Source organism: Hippopotamus amphibius, chromosome 4 (assembly GCF_030028045.1).
Source record: "Hippopotamus amphibius kiboko isolate mHipAmp2 chromosome 4, mHipAmp2.hap2, whole genome shotgun sequence".
Classification (NCBI taxonomy): Eukaryota; Metazoa; Chordata; class Mammalia; order Artiodactyla; family Hippopotamidae; genus Hippopotamus; species Hippopotamus amphibius.
In genome coordinates this window covers 161,853,622-161,876,285 of record NC_080189.1, presented here as the reverse complement: position 1 = coordinate 161,876,285, position 22,664 = coordinate 161,853,622, and the positions used below count along the sequence as shown (strand labels likewise).

At 50.2% G+C, this 22,664-nt stretch overlaps 1 protein-coding gene across 3 annotated transcripts in view; it reads right to left on the bottom strand.

Moving 5' to 3' along the window:
* Positions 1-22,664, bottom strand: part of ESRRB (estrogen related receptor beta) — a 104,364-nt gene that overhangs the window by 47,527 nt on the left and 34,173 nt on the right. For 2 of the 3 annotated variants that reach the window (XM_057731809.1, XM_057731811.1), the window contains one exon: positions 3,722-4,131. In XM_057731809.1, the coding sequence (XP_057587792.1) occupies positions 3,722-4,131 (410 nt within the window). Of the gene's footprint in view, positions 1-3,721; positions 4,132-22,664 lie in introns of those variants that run through there. The other variant, XM_057731810.1, reaches the window with a different exon arrangement.

Here is a 22,664-nt window from a genome sequence, read left to right as displayed (position 1 = left end):
TTGCTGTGGGTCAGTATCCCAGTCCAGAAGCCGGCACTCAGCCCTATGATCCAGAAGCCTGACTGTGCCAGCCACAGAAAGGGGCTCCATCTCTCAGGGGCTGACTCACACTGCCCTGATTCAGGGACCTGATGTATAAGCCCAGGGCTGCCTGCACACTCCAGTATGAGGAGAAACTGATCTGCCCAGCCAGCATTCTGCCTAACCAGCAAGTTCACTCCAAGTAGAAGACCTACAGGGGACCTAGATCATAATCAGAAACATGTGAATCAGATCCATTGAACCTGTAATCACATCAGGCTGTCCCAGGCTGACTCCCTGTGCCCTCAGGGCTGATGCATCCTTTTTTTTCTTTAGATATGCTACTAAATCCAATCAGGGTGACGATTAGCTCCTTTGCTGTGGAGCCTTTCTGTCCCTTCAGGACTGTGCTTTTTTGTCGACCTCCTCGGAGCTCAGCTGCTCTGGGTGTCGCTACAACCCCCAGCACTGACAGCATAGACTTGGGCAAAGTGTAATGAACACTTAACATGCGTCACTAGGCATTGATTATAAGCCTCATGGGGGCTGGGGGGCTGCATCTACCTTATTCAATGCTGAAGTGCAGGGTGGGTAACAAGTTTCTTTCTGTAAAAAGCCAAAAAAATGTAAATGCTTTATGCTCTGTGGCCAGAAGTTCTCTGACAGCTACCGCACCAAAGCAGTGAAACAGAGACAATATGTAAACAAATAGGTGTGGCCCTCTTCTAATACAACTTGATTTACAAAAGCAGGAAGCCGCCTGCAAAATGTACTTTGCCCACCTCCCTTTCCCCCTCATCCCCTCAGTGCTAGGCCCCAGCACAGACAAGTGCACCGTCAGTGCTCAATAAATATTTGTAGGGAAAGAATGGAGGTCTATCGTGACTGTGCGCACCGAGACCCTGCCCTGGCTGGGAGCCAATGCCTGCAGCCTGCGTGCTTTAAGCCTTAGATTCCAGCTTCTTGAGGGCAGGTACCTGTCTTTCTCACCCTGAAGCACCTTACTCAGGGTAGGGACTCAAGCTCGTCTCTGGGGTTGTCCAATTGTAGGTCATTTGTTTCCTCTTTATATTTTTCCCATTTTTTCCAAATTTCCTACAACTATGACTCTCAGAAACAACAAAATCAAAATCTTTGTTAGAACAAAACCAAAGAATTGATCAAATAACCAGAGCCATCCATCAGCCTTAGAGTTCAATTTCCCTGTTCCAGATAGAAACCTCTTTCTGGTTGGAAGTGAGTAACTCTTCTTGTGACAAAGAAAAGAGACAAGAGCGGTCCCGTTCTGATTGCACTAAATGCTGCTGTTTGTCTTTGGACTTCTAGGAAGAGATCTTTATCCTTTACGTGGTAGCAAGTAATTAAGACTATTTACAAATCTTTCCTGTGGGCTCTTGACTTGCACAGAACGTTGCCAGCACCCAGGCCGCTGTCAAGGGTGTAGTACACCAGCCTCTGCTTGCCTACGCCAGCCTCTGCTTTCAGAAAATTTGATCCAGAACTCTCCAGCATATTTAAGAATATGGAGAGAAGAAAATGTAATTGTCTCCTAAAAAGCAGTTTTTCAAAAACTGACCTCCAGCAGTCTAAAATAGTGGCAATTTTACCAAGATCACTTCCCAATTTGGGAAGAAAAACACTATTATTTTAGCAGCTTAAATTGGTTTAAACATCTCATGTTTATTTGTCAAATATCCAATGATATTGATTGGATATTGGACTGGAGGTTTTCAACCCTGGCTGAGGCAGGAGACTTAGAATTACATGCACTTCTTTTCACGTCTAGAGATTCCAGGGCCTCCTCCCAGATGGGGATGCGAAGCCTGGAAGGGACCAGGGTGTATCCACTCACCATGCTGGAAGCTAGCACAGTGCCTGTTACAAAGGTGCTCAGTCAGTGCTTGCTGAGAGAAGTTGGTATCCTGACTCCTTTTGGGAAAGGCACAGGGAACTGGGGCCTGGGGTTTTAGGAAAACTTACTTTTTACTGTTTTATTCCTTTGTACTGTTTGAACTTTTACCATGTTTACATTTTTTAAAAGGGCCCATTTAATAAATAAATAAATAATACATAACTATATATTTATAACTAGTTATATATTTATAACTAGTTATAAATAAATAAATTTATAACTAAATTTCAACTAAAATAGTTGAAATCCTGTTAAGTCAAAACTATAACTGTATTATTTTATTTAAATGTATGTAATTACAAAGGCCTGCTCTGTAAGATAAAGCAAATTGTATGTCTGTCTTAGGAATAATATGTACTACATGATATTGTGAAAATGAAAATAATAATTGCAGATGTTTATTTAGTGCTTACTAAGTGCCAGGCAACAGTATGAGTGCTTTATATATATTAATGCATTTAAGCCTGTTTTAACAGCTCTGTGTGAAATAGGCGTGACATCATCTCACGTTACCCAGGAGCAAACTGAAGCAGAGAAACTGAGGCAGGCCCCAGAGCACTGAGCTGTAAGGTAAGGGATGGAGCTATGTGACCCAGGAGCCTGCCTGGCGGCTGGTCAGGACACCACACCATCTCAACTAATGCATAGAACTGGAAACAGCCAATCCTGGTGCCCTCAATTAGTTTCACAAATAACTTGTCTCAAGAAATTTAAACAAATATGTGTTGAACGAACAAGCCAAGAATCATCCCAGGGAAGCTCAGCCTGCCTCTTCCAAAAGCGAAATAGGGGAATAGGGGAAGGGAGGACACTCTCGGACCACCAGGCAGGACGGGGACAGGATTGACACCCCTGGGTTTTCTCCAGTCTGGTTTGCAGTTTCTGTCCCCAGGGACCAGCATCTGCTCATCTCAGTGATCTCCACAAGCAGGGCTTTTGGTCTATCCTAGCACCACCCTGGCACTTAGTAGGAGCTCACAGATCCTCGATGGAACGCATGCAGCAAGTGCTCTACACATGACCTACTGTAGTAAGAATCTTGGTTACCATGCCTGGCCATTCCTCTGTGCTGGGCCCTGTGCCATGAACTTGATAACAGCCCTGTAAGGGTGGCTCCATCGTTATTCCCCAACTTACCTAGGACTGACTTCACAGAGAGTACTGGTAGGGCTCTTCTTGCCCACCTCCATCAGAGTGAGCGCCCATTGAGAGAGGCAGCCACCCCACGGCCATCGGAACATGACTCGGCTGATATGTACATACATTGTAAAACCCCTCGAAGAGCAGCCCCACGTGGATGGGACAGGATGAGGGGTCAGGGGGAGATTCCCCTTGCTCTGTGGCCCTGACTCTTTCACGATGAAGAAAATAGACACGTTCCACTTGTGCAATTAAAAAAGATAAAAGCAAAATGAGAGGCCCATTATCGTTCAAGATGTCTGGAATTGCAGGGCAAACAGGGCTAACTTTTTTTTCCCAAAAATCAGCTTTTTAGGATCATACATTTGACAGCATTTCCCATCCTAGGCCCACCTGTGCTAAGGCATTTGTATGGGTTTTCTTTGGGTCTTCTGCGGTACCTTATGCGGGATGCATGCCATTTCAACATCAGCTTGGGAGTTAAAGCCCTTGTCCAGAATCCCAGAAAGAGAAACCCTGGGAGACAGAAAGAGGAGCCTCCAGAACCTTGGCTCCAGTAGTACCCAGACCCCGAGCCAGCCGCTCGCGTGGATCACCCAGTTCCCCGCGGGGCCCGCACCCTGCCCAGCCCACCCTGCTGCCACGCACCTTGGATGGTCCTCTTGAAGAAAGCCTTGCAGGCCTCGCAGGAGGCCACGCCGTAGTGGTAGCCGGAGGCGATGTCCCCGCACACGAGACACAGGCGCTTGGGGATGGCGTTGAGCATGTACTCGCACTTGATGGCCGAGTCCTCCATGATGCCGCTGGCACAGTCCTCGTAGCCCTTGCGGCACGGCGTGCCTCCCAGCCCGGCGCCCGTGAACATGGGCGGCGAGTCCAGACCGTTGGCGTGGGCGCCCAGGGCCAGGCCGAAGCCACCGCTGGCGTCGGATGAGCCGCTGGGGCTGTGGTGGCTGAGGGCGTCGATGCCCGAGGACGGACTGGACGGCTCCGTCTTGATGAAGGAGCCGCAGCTGGAGCCCAGGTGCCGGTCGTCCGCGGACATTCTGTTGAGCAGCCTGGGGACACAGAGCGCAGGAGTCAGCTCGCAGAAGGTGCGGCGGGTGTGACCCGGCCCCAGGAATTAGCTCTGGGCTCCCGGGCACCGGTGGGCGGGGTGGCTGGGAGGGGCCCGATGCTAAGGCATTGGTGAGATAAAATGCTGGCCGGGAAGGTCAATTGGGCTGAAAAATGGCACAGCCCAGAGCAAGTTTCCGGCACTACCCCCCAGAACCTTCTGAGTCCTCAAGACAAAAACTACATTTGATCAATGAGCTGCAGGTGAGGCACCCCAGCCCTTTGCAAGTTGCTGGTCTGAGGGGGACAAAAAGTGGTACCAATTCAGCCAAAATCTTTGGCCAGCCTTCCCGCACAATGGGAACACATTTGAAAGTCCAGGGGTGCCAGCCCCCTGCACCAGACACCCTCAGTACAAGGGCCCGATGACCCACGTCACCCGGCCCTTCCCCCAGGGGCAGCCGGTAAGCCCAAGCTAGGAGCTTCCCCCAAACGCCACCACCCCTGAGACTGGGACCAGAGATGCCAAGTCACCCGGCCAGGGCAAGAGGCAGGGCTTGTGGCCGAGGCGTCCGCCAAATTGGCCGCCCTCTGGGTTTGGCGTCTGGCCTGGGCACATCTGGAGGGTGGCTGCCAGGCGCCCGCTCTCATTCCCCTTCGTAGCTCTGGTTCAGGCCGGCCTCCTCCTCAAGAGACTGAGCCTCCATCATGCAGCACAAGGGAGCCTTCCGCCCCCAGCTCCCAGCAGCCGCCAGCTGTTTCTTAATCTGAAGTTTCAACCTCGAAGCGCCCCTGCCTCACTGTGGCGTCAGGGAGCATCGGCAGAGAGCCGGGATCACCACGAAGGGTCATAAAATATTTCCCAACAAAAATGCCTCCGCCCGGAACCATGCTGGTGGGTGAGAAGGCAGGCAACGTGGGACCCTCGCACATTTCAGCTTCCAGGACAAGGGGAGGGGCTTCTCTCCCGCGTGAGCCAGAAGAGAGAAGGGCAGGGAAACACTCGGGGAAGCCCAGCCGCAGCCTGCACTCTAGCGCTCTGGGCCAGTCGGGCCCTGAGTCCGGAGGCGGGGTCAGGGTCCACCTGTCCATGTCCTGGCCTGGTCGGGTGGAGGTAAAGAGGAGGCCAAGGCGGATGCCTGAGGAGCAGGTGAAAGTTAAGAGGGAAAGGTCCTGGAGGAGGAAAAGGGCTGGAGAGGGCGGCAGTACAGCCCCATTTGTGGAAATAGGGTCCCCGCCCAGGGCGGGGGGCGGGGTGGGCCCAGTGCTGGAGGACCCACTGGGGAAGCCGCCACAGTCCAGCGATGCCCAGAGGTAGCCCCTGTTTTCTGAGCAGATCATTGAGGAAAGGATTGGTCACCATGTGGGGAAAGGGCTGCCTTATCACACTCACAAAGTCCACCCTCACGACAAAACCTCGGCCACACGCTCACACCACCGAAAACAACCTTATGACGGGGAGGGGCCACCACGGTCCCTGGTCCCACCAATAATTTCACAGTCAATACCCCTCCCAGGGGATTCTCCCATCCATCTACACTTGAACATGTCCGGAGGCAGGGAACTCATTGCCCCGCAGACCGTTCTAATCAGAAGCTGGGAGCTGCTTCTGATAAAAAGATAAAAGATACCTATAAGGCCCCTACTGTCAAGAAGTTTATTATCTACTGGAATGTAGTGTTTGAAGATAAAAGCTCTCAGGTCTCTTTTCCAAACTGAATATTCTGAGACACCTCTCCTACTAGCCCTGAGTTTCCCTTACATGAGCAGTGGGTACACCACTGAAAGTCTCCTCTGCCTTTTTTTTTTTTTTTTACATCTTTTGCTGGTCCCCTGTAATGCTCCCAGGTACCACATGGCCACCTACCACCCCTCCATCCACCAGAGGGTCCCTGGTGTGTTCTCAGGAAATGCCATCAACCTGAGAAGCACAAGTGCATCTGTGGGTTAACTCCACACCATGCCCTTGCGCTGGGCCTGCAGGGAGAGCAGACCAGGTGCTCTTACACTTGTAATCTCCTCCCGCTGCTGCTTTAGGCTCTGCCGTGCCCAGGAGCATCCCAGGCCCACCGTGACAAATACCGCAGGGCGAGGCAGCTCCCAGACCCGAGCGCCCCATCCCGCTCCTTCCTCAGGCTTGTGAGTACCCCTAGAGATTTCGGGAGATGCACTTAATATAAACAGTAACTATAGCAACTGCTATTTAGTGAACATGTATTATACGCCACCCACTTCAGATCTGTGCCTTGGATGTATGAGAAGCTTGTGCCCTGAGCAATGCAGCTGGGGAGCCCTATAGCTACGTCCAGTGGACAGCAGGCCACAGTTTTCCGAACTGTCTTCCCCAGCCTCATGGATCAGCCAGCCCTGAAGGACACCCAGGGCAGGCAGTGATTTCATACCCTAAGCCACAGGTTTCCTCTCCTGCCTCTCTCCTTATTGGTTCAAAGCGCTCTTTAGTAGGCTATGCAGCCAAGACCCACCCTGTCCAGGCCGCTGCCTCCAGGCCCTAGGCTCTAGGACTGAGAAGGGAGCAAATTTGACCCTGGCCTCAGAGTTGGCACGGAAATCCAGCTGCGAATATGGTGCCTGAGCCCCAGCTGGGGAGGTCACTCCTGCAGGCTTCTCGTTTCTGGGACCATTATTTTGGCCCCACTAGAATGTCTTTTCCAGGGAGAGTCAACACTCACTTCAGGCACCTATTGTGTGCCAAGTGCGGGCCAGGCAGCGGGAATGACCGGCACACCCCATGATGTCGAGAAGCGCATCCTCTCACCAGAAGGACAGACGCCTCAACACACACATGTGTGCAGAGTGTGGTCAGGAAAGCGGGGGATGGGGTGGGGAACACGACACCGACAGGGGCTCCCCCGCCGCCTGCCATGCCCCTCTGCTCTGGCTTCATTCATTCACTCATTCTTTCACAGGTGCGTTCATTTTCCCTCCAGGAAACGTGCGTCCTCCCTCCAGCCATCCTTGACCTCCTGGACACTGTTCCTTTATTCAACAGCATAATTTAAAGGAAGGACAGAGGGAAAGAAGTCCAAAAAGAGGGTAGAGAAGTGGCTAGAGGAGCTGGAGGAGAAGAGAAAGAGAGGTGTGGACTGCCTCCATGGCAGTGAGGAGAGCCATGGAGAAGGGGGTGGCAGCAGGTCACGTGCAGCCACAACGTCAGGGCAAGTCCCCTGCAGTGCGCAGTCAGGAGGTGGCTGGTCAGAGCAGTGTCACGGCGTGGGAGGATGGGAGCCACACAGCCAGGGCCGCAGGAGGCACTGAACAGTAGACAATCCTTCCAGGAAGTCTGGCCAGCAGAGGAGGGCGTGGGGGTGGGGGCCTCCTTGCACACCTTTAGGCAGCACCATCCACTTGAACTTAGGGGTGGTGAAGGCAGAGAAGGAATGTTTTGTTGTTATTGTCCATAACTTATTGGCTTCTTTGATGAGAAGGGGGTGTGTCAAGAATGTAAGGAATTTAAGAAGATTAAAAATTACTTTCCAGTTTGCCCTGGGCAATCCTGATCCCACCTACTGACCCAGCATAATTCCCCATCGCTCCCCATCACTCCCCATCTCTCCCCAGAGGAGGCAATGAATTCTACAGCGGACTCTATGTTACATGCTAACAGTAAAGAGCCAGTCAAGATGCAGAGATTAAGATTACAAAAGATGAGTGTCAGCTTTTCTCAAATTCTATTCCAAACTTCGTCAGGGTCAGCCGAGGTGTCGGTTGAACAAGCAGCTTCCTGGACCCGATCCTACCCCAGTCATATCTTGAACATTCCTCACTGCAGGTGGGGTCCACAAATCTGCATGTTTGATTTTGTTTGTTGGTTTGTTTTTAGTATCCCAGCCGTGATTCTTTTTTTTTTTTTTTTTTTTTTTTATTTATTTATTTTGGCTGCACTGGGTCTTAGTTGCAGCATGCGAGATCTTCACTGTGGCAGCGGGATCTTTTTCAGCTTCAGCATGCAGGCTCTTCATTGCAGCATGCATGCAGGCTCTAGCTCCCCCAGCAGGGATCGAACCTAGGCCCCCTGCATTGGGAGCATAGATTCTTACCCTTGGGACCACCAGGGAAGTCCCCCCAGATGTGATTCTTAGGGGAATCAAGTTTGAATCCTACAGGAATAGCACATGCAGTCAGGGGAACTGGTGGGAGTTTGCAAGCAGTCTGGATGCCCCGGAAGAGAAATAGAGAAATGAGTCGAAGTAGTAAGAGGGGGAGGGAAGGTTGGCTGTGCAGAGGGGAGGTTCGGAGGTGGTCACCCTCGCCCCCCATGCAGCCTCTCCTCACTCTGTGAAATTGGGAGGTGAGGTCAGGAGATCTAGAAAAAGGAAGAAAGTTTGCAACAGCCACTGTGGGAGGAGGAGTGAACAGAAATCAGGGGCATAAAGGTTTACCAGGTGCCTTAACTCACTCTGCAGGGGCAGCAATGCAGGGGATCTTCAATCTGCGTTTCTCAACCCGGGCACTACTGACATTTGGGGCCGGTAATTCTTCACTGTGGGGCCATCCTGTGCATTGCAGAACGTTTATAGCAGCATGCCTGCCCTCTACCCACTAGAAGCCAGTAGCACCTCCACCCCCAGATATGACAACCCAAACCTTCTCCAGACATTGCCAGGTGCTCCCCAGGGGGCAAAATCACCCTCAGTTGAGAACCACCGACTTTGACGTTGGAGGGAAGGGGGTGGGTACAGGGCCCGGGAGCTGAGGGTTGGGCACATGGTGTAGTTTGGGGCTAGAGTGATGTCAGAAAGAGAGGAATTGGGAAAAAACAGAGGGCCCAAGAGCATGGGGGTTTCCAGGGGGTGGAGGCTGAGGGACAGCAGGAAGAAGGAGCGGGACAGCTGGAAGGATGGGAGACTGGATCAGGGAAGATCTCAGAGGTGGAGCCTCAATGTCAAGGGAGGATGTGGCCACCGGGTGGGTGGCCGGGATGGGGTGCAGGAAGAGCGCAGCCTTGAGATGAGAGGGAGGTGGCTAACACTTGCGCTCTGGAGAGGAGAGGGTCATGTCGAGTCCATCATTTGTGGTTGGCTGGGACCCAGTCCCCAAATGGTCGATGACTATTGACTTAACAGGAGGGGACTGCTGCCTCATCTGAGCCGCCTTTGAAAGAGCAATAGTCAGTGGTCGAAACCCCTCGAGGCATCATTTTCCCTCTGATCCATCTCATTACAGGAGCACAGCCAGAGCTGCCCTGACCTCAATGTCACCACCATCTGATTAATGTGGGCTCCCCACCCTCACCCAGGTCTGCCACTTTTAGCATCCAGTGTGGGACCCTTACCCCAGAGCAGCCTGACCTCCAGGGACACCTGAGCTTACTGGGGGGCTCTCTTCTTCTGTTGGACATCACTTTGCTGGACAGGGAAGTGGTTGAAGGTTTTCCTGATACAGAGACCAACAGAGTCTTGGAAATTCTAAAGGAAACCCCAAACTGTTCAGCTGTTTTGCCACGGACCTCTAGAGGAGGAGAAACTACAGGATATCAGCAAGAGACAATCATAAAATTTTAAGCTAGAACAAATATACTCCAACAAGAAAAATTTTTTAAATAAAAAAGGAATAAAAATAAATGAAATTTTAAAAAATAAAAAAACTTTAAGCTACAATCCCAGGGATCTACCCCGCTCAAGCCACCTACTGGTGGGCAGGTAGCAGAAGAGAAGCTTCTGGAGGAACAGAGGCTCCTGGAGGGAAGAGGGATGGGCTGGCCTGATTAGTCTGGGGCCTGGCTTGCTGTCCCCTATTGGGTAGAGTCCACCCCACCACATGCCGGGATCCAAATCACATGTAGAGGGGCTGCCCTCAGAGCCATCTTTTGACTCTGTGCTGGGGCCGCCCCTGTGAGAGCAGAAACAAGCCGCTGAGTCACTTAACCGTTACGAGCTGTCACTCTGACGTCAGATGAGCCAGTCCACAGTAGCTGTTGACTTTGAGTAAACAAGTCTTCCTCTCTAGGCCTCAGGGTCCTCATCTGTAAAATGGGCTCCAATACAGCACCTCCTTCATAGGGTTGTTCTGGGCTAGCAGAGCCTAATGCAGACAAAACGTTTACAATGTGCTGAGGCCCAGCAAACTCTCAGTGGGCAGTGGCTGCTGTTGTGATTCTCCCAGGAAACCCCTTCCAGAAAATCCAGCAGCTCGTGGCGGCCTGTGGTTAAACCCAGCAAAGCGCTCCCCTCAACCCAGTCCCCAGCTCTAAAACTGAGGATAATTCCACAAGGAACTTGCTATTTACCAGGAGAGAAAGTAGTAGGTTAGGCAAATTAAGAGGATAAATAAGCCTGAAGCAGGAATCCACCCTACAGAAGAAAAGTGGTTTCTGAACACTTGAGAGACTCATGTACATTTCCATAATTCATTTGCTAACCAGGGGCCACTGAGCTATTCATTAAAGCAGATCCTTAGACCCTCCAGCAAGGCTTTATTTGTTATGAATAAGCCCCTCAGGCACCTGAAGGTAACACAGCTAAACTTCCTTTAAAAATATTACTAGAGGATGCAGAATGAGCCTTTAATGGAGGGACAGAATGGGGAGGACCACGTGGCTAAATATGAGTAAGTGACAAGGTCCCAGCATTCCTGTTGGGACAAGGATCCATGGGTACTTATTACATGGGAGGGAGGGAAGAGAGGAGGGAAGGAGGAGGGGAGGGGGACGGTGGGGGAGGGCGGAGGAAGGGGAAGCCAGTGATGAAAAGTATTATGAACAAAGGATTATAATTAATCCAATTCCATGCATCTGAGTCCATTCATTACGTATTTTTCCCTTAAACTCAGATATTTCTTTAATTCAAACTGACCTGCCCCTGGAGTAGTCTGAATCACCTATTTTAATAAATAGTGTTTTTATCACTCCTTGTGAAATCTTGAGATGCATATCTTTCAACAGTGTATCTATTTTTCTGGACAGACACCAGCGCACAGCGGGAGTCAGTGAATCATAAGTGCTCAGAGATTCTCCTTCCTGGCCTGGTGACTTTCAGATGAGGAGCTGAAGCCCCCAGAAGTCGTGACTCACTCAAAGACACTACCTAGAGAGCCAGGCTGGCTGGGGGTGTAGAGACACAGTAGGTAGGTGACTTGAGCAGGGGAACAGGCTGACTCAGCCTACCTGCTCCCCTCCATCACCACGTGACTACCACAGGACCATTCCTGAGATGGTCTGATTTTGTCTGGTCTCCTCAGGAATACTTTCCTCATACTCTCTTTCTCTCTCTTCCCTCGGGGGCCCCTCTGGGACTTAAGACTACAAAATGACTGGATAGCAAACTGGCTTCAGTGAGAGCCTGCCTCCCCCTGTACGCCAACGGAGCCCAGGCAAAAATCTGTAATTAAGCATCTTGTCGTTAGAAAGATTAGTCAAAACCAGGCTGATCACAGACAACTGATTGAAATCTCGTTCCACACAAATTACGGCATGGGAAATAATGATGGGTAATTAGTGCCTTTCAATCGGGGCTTTTTATCCATGATGGCCCAGGCTGCATCCATCATTATGAGAAGAGAGACGCTTCGCCAAAGCAGGAGGAGACCACCGGACGCCAAGTGGCTGCTCCGGGGCTGCTGGGAGGACTGAGTCCCCTGGCAAAGCTCTGGCCTGCCGTGGACAGCCTCTGCTGGCTTATGTTGCGGCTGTTTGGGGATTAGAAAGAGGGGCCCCCTCTGGGGAGGCCAATTGAAACTTCAGCCCTCACTTCAGTCCTCTCAGGGGAGTGCCCTCATGCAGGACCCCAAAGTACCTGTTAGCTCTTACTTTAGCCCATTTGGCCGCCTCTGGCCTCTGACACCACAAAGCGGTGTGTGCGGAGGAAGGCCAGCTCACCATTTCAAAAGATGCCCTCAAACCCACCTCTAGCGATCTTCCTTTCAATCAATAGCTATTGGAGATCTGGCATCTGTGAATTTATCTTAACTCTTCTTGAATCTGTTTTTATTTTTACCCCATATCAAGCAGTGATATGGCATAAACATCCCACCTACTGTCACCGAACAGGTTCGGCAGTTTCCAGGCAGCATTTAATCTTGGAGGAGCCGCAGTGCTGGGCCGTAGAGCTTAGTGGTCAGAGCTGGACTGCCTGAATCTGAATTCCAGTTCCGTCTCTTACAAGTTATTTAAACGTTCTTGTTTTAAGACGATTTAAATTAATTAATTGGCTGCGTTGGATCTTCATTGCTGTGCACAGGCTTTGTCTAGTTGTGGTGAGTGGGGGCCACTCTTCATTGCGATGTGCGGGCTTCTCATTGCAGTGGCTTCTCCTGTTGCAGAGCACAGGCTCTAGGCGTGCGGGCTTCAGTAGTTGTGGCTCACAGCTCTAGAGCGCAGGCTCAGTAGTTGTGGCGCACAGGCATGTGGGATCTTCCCGGACCAGGGCTCGAACCCGTGTCGCCTGCATTGGCAGGTGGACTCTTAACCTCTGTGCCACCAGGGAAGCCCTATTTAAACTTTCTGAGCTTCAGTTTCCTCATCTGTAAAATGGGGATGATGATAAATTATCGTATTCATCTTATAGCATGGTCTTGAGAATTAGCAAGTTCATACAGAAGAGAGCTTAGAATTGTGCTTGGCAAAAGTGATCAATAAATACATGTTAGCCCTTAGTTACTAGCACCCTTTTTGGTAATGAGGAGATAGCCTCCTTTCAGCCTCTAAGAAGTTCAGTCCCACAGCAAGCAAGACTGTGTTGCTCCCTCTCTCCTTCCCATCATTCATCCATCCACGCATCCATCCATCCACCACTTAATCATGCACTTGTGTGCCTCTCTGCAGGCTGGAACTTCCACAGAGAAAGTCCCCTTTCAGACACAGGGGCTCCTTATCACTAGAACCAGTTATTAGAACTAACTAGCCTCTCTGCTAGGAGCTGACAACCAACTCCAGCAGTCTCTCTCTCTCACTCCCGCAGTCTCTCTCTCTCTCTCCCGCATGCACATCGAGCTCCCACGGGAATCACCACATTCACACAGACCTCCACCTCCTGGCCCAGTGGAGCCACCCAGGGATGTGCACCTGACCCCGGCTGGGCAGTGAGTCTCTCCCGTGAGACCCTGGTGTCACGGCTGCCTCTCCAGGGACAGAGCCAGTAAGATGGACAATTTAAGTGTGAGCGAGGTCAGACTTTGCACCAATGTGCAGCGAGATAGAGTATGGAAGCTGGCAGCAGACAAGGGTGCCGGCCAGGGCCAGAGGCCCGGGAGCCTTAGTCGGCAGCTTCTCGATATTGAGGCAGCACCACTGCTCAGGTGAGCGACCAGGCCTGATTCCCTGGCGTGGCAGCTCACGCAAGGGGGTTCTGACAGCTAATCAACTCACACATCATCTCATTCATCTGCTCGCTCCCTCCCTCCCTCCTTCATTCCATTACTATTCCTTGAGTATCCACAGTGTGCCAGCCCTGGGGATGGATTGGTGCCCAAGATGGACAGGTTCCTGTCCTCAAGCAGTGACAACACTGTATTTCATTGATTCTAAACTACACCCGTTTTTCACATTTTAACATCTTGGCAATCAGAATGCATCTTGAATCGATGGCATGCCATAGTTTAATTTAATTAGTGGTTCCAAAAATAATAATGCTGTTGGGATTTCCCTGGTGGTGCAGTGGTTAAGAATCTGCCTGCCAATGCAGGGGACACAAGTTCGAGCGCTGGTCTGGGAAGATCCCACATGCTGCGGAGCAACTAAGCCCGTGTGCTACAACTACTGAGCCTGTGCTCTAGAGCCTACGAGCCACAACTACTGAGCCCATGTGCCACAACTACTGAAGCCTGTGGGCCTAGAGCCCGTGCTCCGCAAGAAGAGAAGCCACTGCAATGAGAAGCTCACGCACCACAACAAAGAGTAGCCCCTGCTCACCGCAACTACAGAAAGCCTGCACACAGCAACGCAGACCCAAAGCAGCCAAAAAATAAATTAATTAATAAAATAAGAAATAAATCTTTTTAAAAAAATGATGTCTATGATGTCATAGATTCAATGAAATATGATGATAAGTATAGCTGAGACTGCACAAGGTCACCAAAAGTAATTTCACATTCTTCCTAAACACAGGAAGGCCACATTTCCCAGTCTCCCTTGCAGTTAGCTGTGCTCATCAACTGGGTCCTGGCCAACAGAATGTGGTCAGAGGGATGTAAGCCACTTCCCATTCTGGCCCATAAAAATCTGCCATGGCAATCCCCTGTCCTCCCCCATCTGCAGGTCACACAGGATCTAGGCAGAGTCTCCAGGAGGGAACTCCAAGGCCGTGGAGGATGGCAGAGCCGCAAGCTGGAAGGAGCCTGGACCCATGAAAACCTCATGAAAGGCTATCTGCCAAGCACCTTCACGAACATGTCACGTGAGCAGGACGTAACCTGTGATGCTGAGCCACTGAAACACTGGGGTTTTATGTAACAAAAGTGTGACCCACCCTAATTAATACAATAAGTAAACAACCAAATGGTATAAATTCAGTTAGCGATGAGCCCTATGAAGAAAGAGCAGGGCCAGGGGACAGATGGCAGGATGGAGCAATGTCCAGACACAGTGACCAGAGAAGGCTTCTCTGAGGAGGTGACATTTAAGGCGACCCCTGAGGAAAGACAGGGAGGGAGGTATACAGGGAGAGCTGTGTGTTGGAGGAACAGCAGAAAGACAGGGAGAGGCAGGTGGGCAGGGCCCTCTCCCAACCAGGGGCACTTGGACCAGGCCAGGACCTCAAAGGACCCCTGGTCTGTCCCGTGGCCGTCTGCCTTTGTTAAAGACTCCAGTGATTAGGAGATTGCTAGTTCAGGCGATAGCTCTTTCCATCTTTAGACAACTTAGATTTTTTTTTTTTTAAGTTCTTTGTCAAGAGCCAAAATATTTCTTCTCTCTGGAGCTTTCAGTTAGTTTACACAGCTCTCTCCCTCAGGACCTACAGAACAAGCCTAACCGCCTTCCATCTGACAGCCCTCTAGATTGCTGAAGGCTCCCCGCTGAGCCCTGTCCTCACCAGGAACATATCTCCTGGACCTAGAATCGCTCCTCCTCACATTTTGCCCTCCTTTGAGAATAATCCATCTGCTCTGTTTACTCCTCATAAAAAGGAGCAGCAGAATAGAGCTCAGCCTTCCAGGTGAGTTCCAACCAGTGGGAAGCAGTTCTGACACCTCCCTCATCCTAGATACTATACTTCTATTGATGCGACCCTAGATGAAATCAGCATTTAAGGCACGTGGCTCACTTCCGCTCCGCTCCATGTGTGCTCACACATTTGAGTCTCTTTCGTATGTGCTGTTCCTGGGCCTCGCTGTCCCCTTCCTATGTGCTTTCCTATAGGGCAGTGTGCAGATCCAGTGAGAGGGACCACAATTCCATCTGCCGCCTGGTCACAGCAGTGGCCCTTTCTATGTGGCCTTATGCACAGCAGGGATGACACAGGAAGCTTAGGGCTCCCAGCATCTATTTCCCTTCCTGACTTAGTTTTTCAGTCTTTGTGCCGATGGGCAGCCTGGGCAGACGACAAAGAGACATCTTAACTCAGGTGGACGGGGGGGACCTGGCACTGCAGCCAACTGGGAACCCACTCCCGAGCTCTGTAATGATGACAAGAGATGGCTCACTGTGCGCTGGGCATGGAATTATATTCACAAGGTCGGCGACTCCTTTCAACAATCTGTCGTTCCCCCATTTTGCAGATGAAAAAACAGAGGCCCAGAGGGGCTAAATATCTTGGCAGGGGTCACACCACCAAAAAGTGCCAGAGTGAGTTACAAAGCAAAGGGGAGTAAGTCACAACACTCCTCTGCCTGAAATAGCTGGGGACTTCCCCTCACACCCCCAGGAAAGCAGGAGTCCTTTCCGCGGCTGCCCACTCTCCCTCGGCGTCACTCCGGACCAGCCACGTGGGCCTCCTGGCTGTGCCTGGACGAGGGTGCATACTGCCACCTCAGGGCCTGTGGCCCCCATACATGAGAGCAGGCGCTGCGTCTGCTTTCTGCTCTGCTTCCCTCACTGTCTGGGATGCGACCAGGCACAACAGATGCTCAGAAAATATTTGCTGAGTGAACAAATGAAGGAGGAGGTGAGCGTTGGGTGGGGCATGAGTCCCAAAGGCCTAAGCCCCTCAAGGCTGTGACCATCATAGGCCTGAGCCACAAGAAGGCCCGGAGTCAGGACAAGGGAGTCAGCCAGCACCTCGGGAGCAGAGGTCCAGCCAACAGTCTCACTGAGAGGACCTAAAGCTCGTTCCCAGTTCCCATCAAATTCTGCTAATCCTGGTGGAAAGACTTTGTGAATGATGTATGGATTTTTCTTACTTTTATTTATTTTTGTAAGCACCCCAAACCATGTGACACGTTTGGAAGCAACTTAGGAAAGCTAGCATCTCAGACCCACTTATCAAGAAATCTAGTTTTGAAATGTTAAAGACGATGTGTTAACACAAACATCAACGTAATTAATGAAAACCTTTGGGATGTGAGGTTGGAAAAAGCTTGCCTTGATTTCAGAGCCAGGACCCTGACTCTGTATAAGTGAAAAAAAGCCTCTGCTGCTCCCTGTCCTCTAGAGGGGACAGAAGCAGGCCCAGACACAAGGGCTCTGGGCCCGGATCACCTGAGTCTGAATCCTGGTTCTGTCATTCCCCGGCTGTGCAACCAGTTGCTTCACCTCTCCGTGCCTCAGTTTCTTCACCAGCAAAATGCGTAACATAAAGGTACCTGCCTCAGAGAAGCGTTCTGAGGATTAAATGACACAATAAACGGGAAGCACTGACAGCCACGCCTGCACATAGTAAGGGCTCCATAAACGTGAGCGGTTCCTGTGATTCCTCAGGTTTCTCGGGTGCAGGTCCTTCCAGCCACAGCAGGGATGAGCTGACAGTTCGGGTCTCAGTCGTCTCCTCTATAAACTGGATCTAAGAAGAAAATGAGGAGAAGGGGCAGCCGCCACGGGTCACTCCCAGGCTCCTTGGCCGTCTCTTAATCTGGGCCTTTGGGAGTCAGGGGCTGGATTCACCAGGCTTGCCCTTGGAAATGCTGTCACTTATCACAGGGACTTCTCCAGATGGGGCATTCTGACTATGGATCTGATAAATAAACAGCCTGCTGGTTCGATCAAAATGTTATTTTGCATTTCAATTACTGCTCACTAATGCAACCTTCATCCCACCGAGATGCTGCTGGCAATGACACCAGCCCTGCCACTGGCTTGAGAGGTGGAGCTACCCCCTGCCAGTACCAAGCAGGATGAGGGCCCTTCTCCCTGGGAAGTCAGAGCTGAGGTGGGGAAGTCAGCTGCCCCAGGAAAGGGAGGCAGGAGGATGAGAGGAAATGCCCTTGTCCTTCGTGAGGGGAGCACTGGAGGGGCAGGTGCTGCTGTCATGCCTGCCAGGAAAGGCGCTTGGGGCTGCAGGTGTACCAGATTGGGATACCCCTAGGGACCTCAGGGTCAAGCCTCAATCTCCACTGCTTTGCTGAGTGGCCTTGGACAAGTCACTCCACTCCCTGCCTCTCAGGTGCTGCACTGGGAAAATGGATCCAAGAAAAACCACCTTACTTTCCTGGGTGGTTGTAAAGTCTCGATAAGGAAACAGACATGGAAGCCCTTTAAAAGAAAAAAAAAATTAATGCTGCTGTATTATTTAATGCAATAATTATACTAAATTTCCTTTCTTGTTTAGCAACCATTTACTATGTGCAAACTGCTTTGCACATATAAGCTTATTTAATCCTCCCAATAACTCTGGATCTTTAGTCCTATTTTACAAATGGGAAGATCTATGAAGGCACAGATGGTGAGCCTCACGGGCCACACAGCTTCTACGATATATTAAAGGGTTACGTCTTGAGCACTAATCCGTCCTGACACCCACGGTGCAGGGTTCAGCCACTCTACCCAACCCACCCCCTCCCAAAGACAAAGGATCATCTCTGGAGAAGTGTGACTCCAAACAGCTACTTCTTCCCTTTCGTGGCCAGACTGGTCTTTAACGGTAACAAGATTTCCCCAGGAAGCAGGCCCCAGTCAAGAGCTTTTTGCTGTTTCTAGTTTCACAGATAATTCAAGGGTTAAAAATGAAATCCCCTAAAGGAAAAAAACAAAACAAAACTCACATTACAAAAGGAACCACTCCCTGTACTACAATGCCTAGGATCAATATGATGCGTATAGACTGGGAATCCATAACTCTCCAGTCTCTTGCCCTGTCGTGTCCACATGTCCTAGCCAAACGCCAGTCCGCTGCCCCACACGACAGACTCACCTCAGCGCAGGAGCAGGGGAGAATGACTTCTGCACCCACATCCACCCCAGAGCTGCCTGCTCCACCCACTGTCCAGCTCAGGCCAGGCTACACTGGGAGGAGAATCAAATCCAGTCTCTCCCAGTCCAAGTTCAAGTCTCAGTTCTGCCCCTTCCTTACTCCATGACCTTTGGCAGATTCTTGGCGGTCGCTGAGCCTCAGTTTCTTCATCTCTAAAACAGGGCTAACCCATCTTGCTACCTCATGGAGTTACTGTGGGGATCAAATTAGGATCTTATTTTTAAAAGCTTTGCAAAGTGTCAGCTTCCTGCAAAGTTGTCACACCCACTCCACCATCCTTCTCGCTCTGGCATTTCACAACCCTGGCTCCTGGAAAGGAAGTGAATAAGGTCTTTAGGGCAATCAGTCCCACCAGGTGTCTACCAAAAATTAAATAGGGGAGGGTGGGGGGGACTCGAGGGGGGGGGGAGTCAAGGAAGGGAGGGAATACGGGGATATGTGTATAAAAACAGATGATTGAACCTGCTGTACCCCCCCAAAAAATAAAAAAAATAAAATTAAATAGAAAATGAAACCTGAATTTCTGAGCACTTAAGCATCCATGCAGTGAACTCTCACCAGGCCCCTGAGGGAGGCAGCCTCGTCCCCACTGTAAGCGGGGAAGGAATTGAGGATGGAAGGGTTCCTTGGTCAATGTCACATCATGGGTTGGGGCACAGCCAGGATTTGAACCCAGGCCCTTCCAACTCCTGTGTTCCAAGCTTGACCTCAACATTTCACAGCCTCTTAACATCATGATTCCAGATGGAAATAGAAAGTTTAAAAATGCAAAAGCAAGATACCTGGCCAGCAAGCTTCAGAGCTGTCAAGGGCATGAAAATTAAGAAAAGTCTGAGAAGCTGTCACAGACCAGAGGAGGTTAACGAGACATGACAACTGGATGCAGGGTGAGGTGGTGAACTGAGTCCTGGAGGAGAAGAGGGACAGCGGTGGGAAACGAATGAAATCCGTACACAGTTCAGCATCTAGTCAATAGTAATGTCCCAATGTCAATTTCATCATTGTGACTTACATACCATAGTAATGTAAGAAGTTAGTGAGAGGGAAAGCTGGACGGGGTATACAGGAACTGTCTGCACTATCTTTACAATTTTTCTGCAAAAGCAAAACTATTCCAATAAAAAGTTTTTTAAAAACTGGAAAACATATAAGCTCCAACTTTGCCTCTTGAAGAGAAGGTGGAGAGCCACGCGTGCTGACCTGTCCTTAGGAGACATCTATCTTCCCATCACCTGCTCTTCCTTCAAGGCCAGAGGCCTCCAGACAAGCCTTACACTTTCTTGGCTCTGCTTCTTTGCACACACACATCTGCTGGCTGGAACCCCTTCTCCTCTCTTTACCGCAAATCACAGCCTGGCTGTATTGGTCTAGTCACATAAATAATCAAATACCAAACCAGTCATCTCAATTCCTACTGACTTACACTAAGAAAGTTCACCAGGGGAGCTCCCTGGTGGTCCAGTGGTTAGAACTCGGTGCTCTCACTGCAGCGGCCAGGATTCCATCCCTGGTTGGGGAACTAAGATCCTGCAAGCTGTGCGGTGCAGCCAAAAAAAAAAAAAAAAAAAAAGAAAGAACGAAAGTTCCCCAAAAGCCATATGTTTGAAATGCGACATGTAGTATTCACTTCAAACACACACACACACACACACACACACACACTCATACCTATATGCACACACACCCCCCACTGGCAACACCCTCAATGCTGGTGAATAATGCCACATCCAGTTCAATCCACTGGGTTGAACTGTGGGCTTTTGAAACAACAGGAATTGGAAGACAATGGCGAAATATGTTGGGAATAAAACCCAGTTCTCACCAGTCTGCAAAGCCCTCCATGCCCTAGCCCTGGCTGCCTTTCTGACTTTACCTTCCACCCTGCTCCCCATGTTCCAGCCACACTGGCCTCCTTTCTCACCCCCAAATATGCAAGCGCGTCACCACCTCAGGGCCTCTGCACTAAGAGATGTATATATTCACAACATAAAAACGGTATGCATGGAAGATAACGTACAAAAAATGAAAAGAGAAGAAATATTTGGGGAAATTAGCTGAAATTTTTTAAACCTTTCTCAAACGATTGAACATTGCAAACGGTGTAAAACTGTATAAAGAGGACATGCTTTAATATTGTTCAGACTTCATTTACTTGCTGTGTGGCTTTAGGCAAGCCACTTACCCTCTCTGAGCTTCAAGTGTTTCATCGATAAAATCGCTATTGCATTCCCTTAGTCTCAGGGTTACTGTGAGGATTACAGAGAAAATAAGAAGGCGCTTAAGCACAGTACTTGGCATGGAGGGGTGACCTCCATAAAGATCACTTCCCCCCATCACAATCTGTTTTGCTTTGGACTGAGGTCACCCCTCCTCTACAGCTTTCCAGAGTTAGGGACTCCCCTCGAAACTCTGTTGAACTTAAAAGCACATGTAAGTTGTAAATGCTGGAATCTGCCACTTGTCAGGCTATCCCCACCCCAGCTCCTGGAAGGCAGGGCCCTGGTGTCACTCACATCTGGATCCCACAGCACCTGGCTGAGTGCTGGGCACAGGTTCTCAGTGATGCTGAATGAATGAATGATTCACAGACCAAAGTCGGGGTGTGGGGGTGGTATTTAGATGTATAGTTTTCACAGAATTTTTGGGTGGCAAAGGATCAGAAGGCTCGTTGACTTCAGTCCCCTTTTTTTTTTACAGAGAAAGAAACTCAGGCTCAGAGAGGGTAAGGAACCCACCTCAGGTCACTCAGCCAGTCAGGGCCAAGTGCCTGGCTCCCAGCCCACCAAGCCACACCACTGCATCTCTAGGGCAGGAGCCCTGGACCCCACCAATCAGCCCAGGTTCTCTCTGGGGGAAGGTACAGGCGGGGGGAAGGAGAAGGTTACAGAGTATCTCCTTCCAATCAGTGATTGTGCTAATCAATCAACTCAATTAAATCTCAAAGGCTTAAAAAAAGGTAATAAACCAAAACAGCAGCAGAAAGTAATGACTACTAATCAAGTAAAATTGGATTACTTCCGTGCTGACTGGTTGTGGTGGGTGGGGAAGTGAGAAAGTTCACTAGAGCCAGGGAAGAGAGAGAAATGGCAAGCTCAGCAACCTGGGGGCGCCAGGGCCTGGGGAGGATCTGCAGGGGCAGGATTCCAGAGCCCTGCAGAATGAAACCCATCACTCAATATGGAAAGATGTCCACACACCGTTCTAAGTGCAGCAGCCTAAGAGGTCAGAACTATTACAATCCCATTTTAAGGTTGGGGAAACTGAGGGGCAAAGTAATTTGGTCACACAGCTGGCATAGAGCCAGAATTAATTTGGACTCCGGTGGTCTAACAACAGGGTTTGGCTCTTAAGGACATGCTGTATGCTTTCTGGTGGGGTGGGAGTGCCTGGGGATGAAGCACATTTACCTCACAGAAAAAAATAGTCATGGGACTTCCCTGGTGGCACAGCGGTTAAGACTCTGAGCTCCCAATGCAAGGGGCTCAGGTTTGATCCCTGGACAGGGAACTAGATCCCACATGCATGCCACAACTGAGTTTGCATGCCACAACTAAGGAGCCCATGAACCGTAACTAAAGAGCCCATCTGTGCAATTAAGACCTGGCACAGCTAAATAAATTAATAAAGTTACTACCTGTTTATTTAATTTCATTTACCACAAATTTACTGAGTCAAGCACAAGGACCCTGGGACTTCCCTGGCAGTGCAGTGGTTAAGAATTCACCTGCTAATGCAGGGGACACAGGTTCGATCCCTGGTCCGGGAAGATCCCACATGCCAGAGGAGCAACTAAGCCCATGCACCACAACTACTGAGCCTGTGCTCTAGAGCCCATGAGCTACAGCTACTGAAGCCTGCGTGCCTTGAGCCTGTGCTCCGCAACAAGAGAAGCCACCACAATGAGCAGCCTGCGCATCACAAAGAAGAATAGCCCCCACTTGCCGCAACTAGAGAAAGCCCACATGCAGCAATGAAGACCTAACACAACCAATAAATAAATAAATATTTAAAAAATTAATTATATAAAAAAAAAACAAAACCCCACAAGGAGCCTGCCCCCAAGCTCGGCAGCTCATAGCAGATACAAACAAACGAGCACTGACAATAAAGTGTCCAATAGTGTTATGACAGTCACACATGCCTATGCATAGGACGCTTGAAGGAAGAGAGGAAGAGTGTCTAACCCTCCTCAGGGGAAGGGGGTCAGGGAAGGCTTCCTGGAGGAGGTGTCCTCTAGG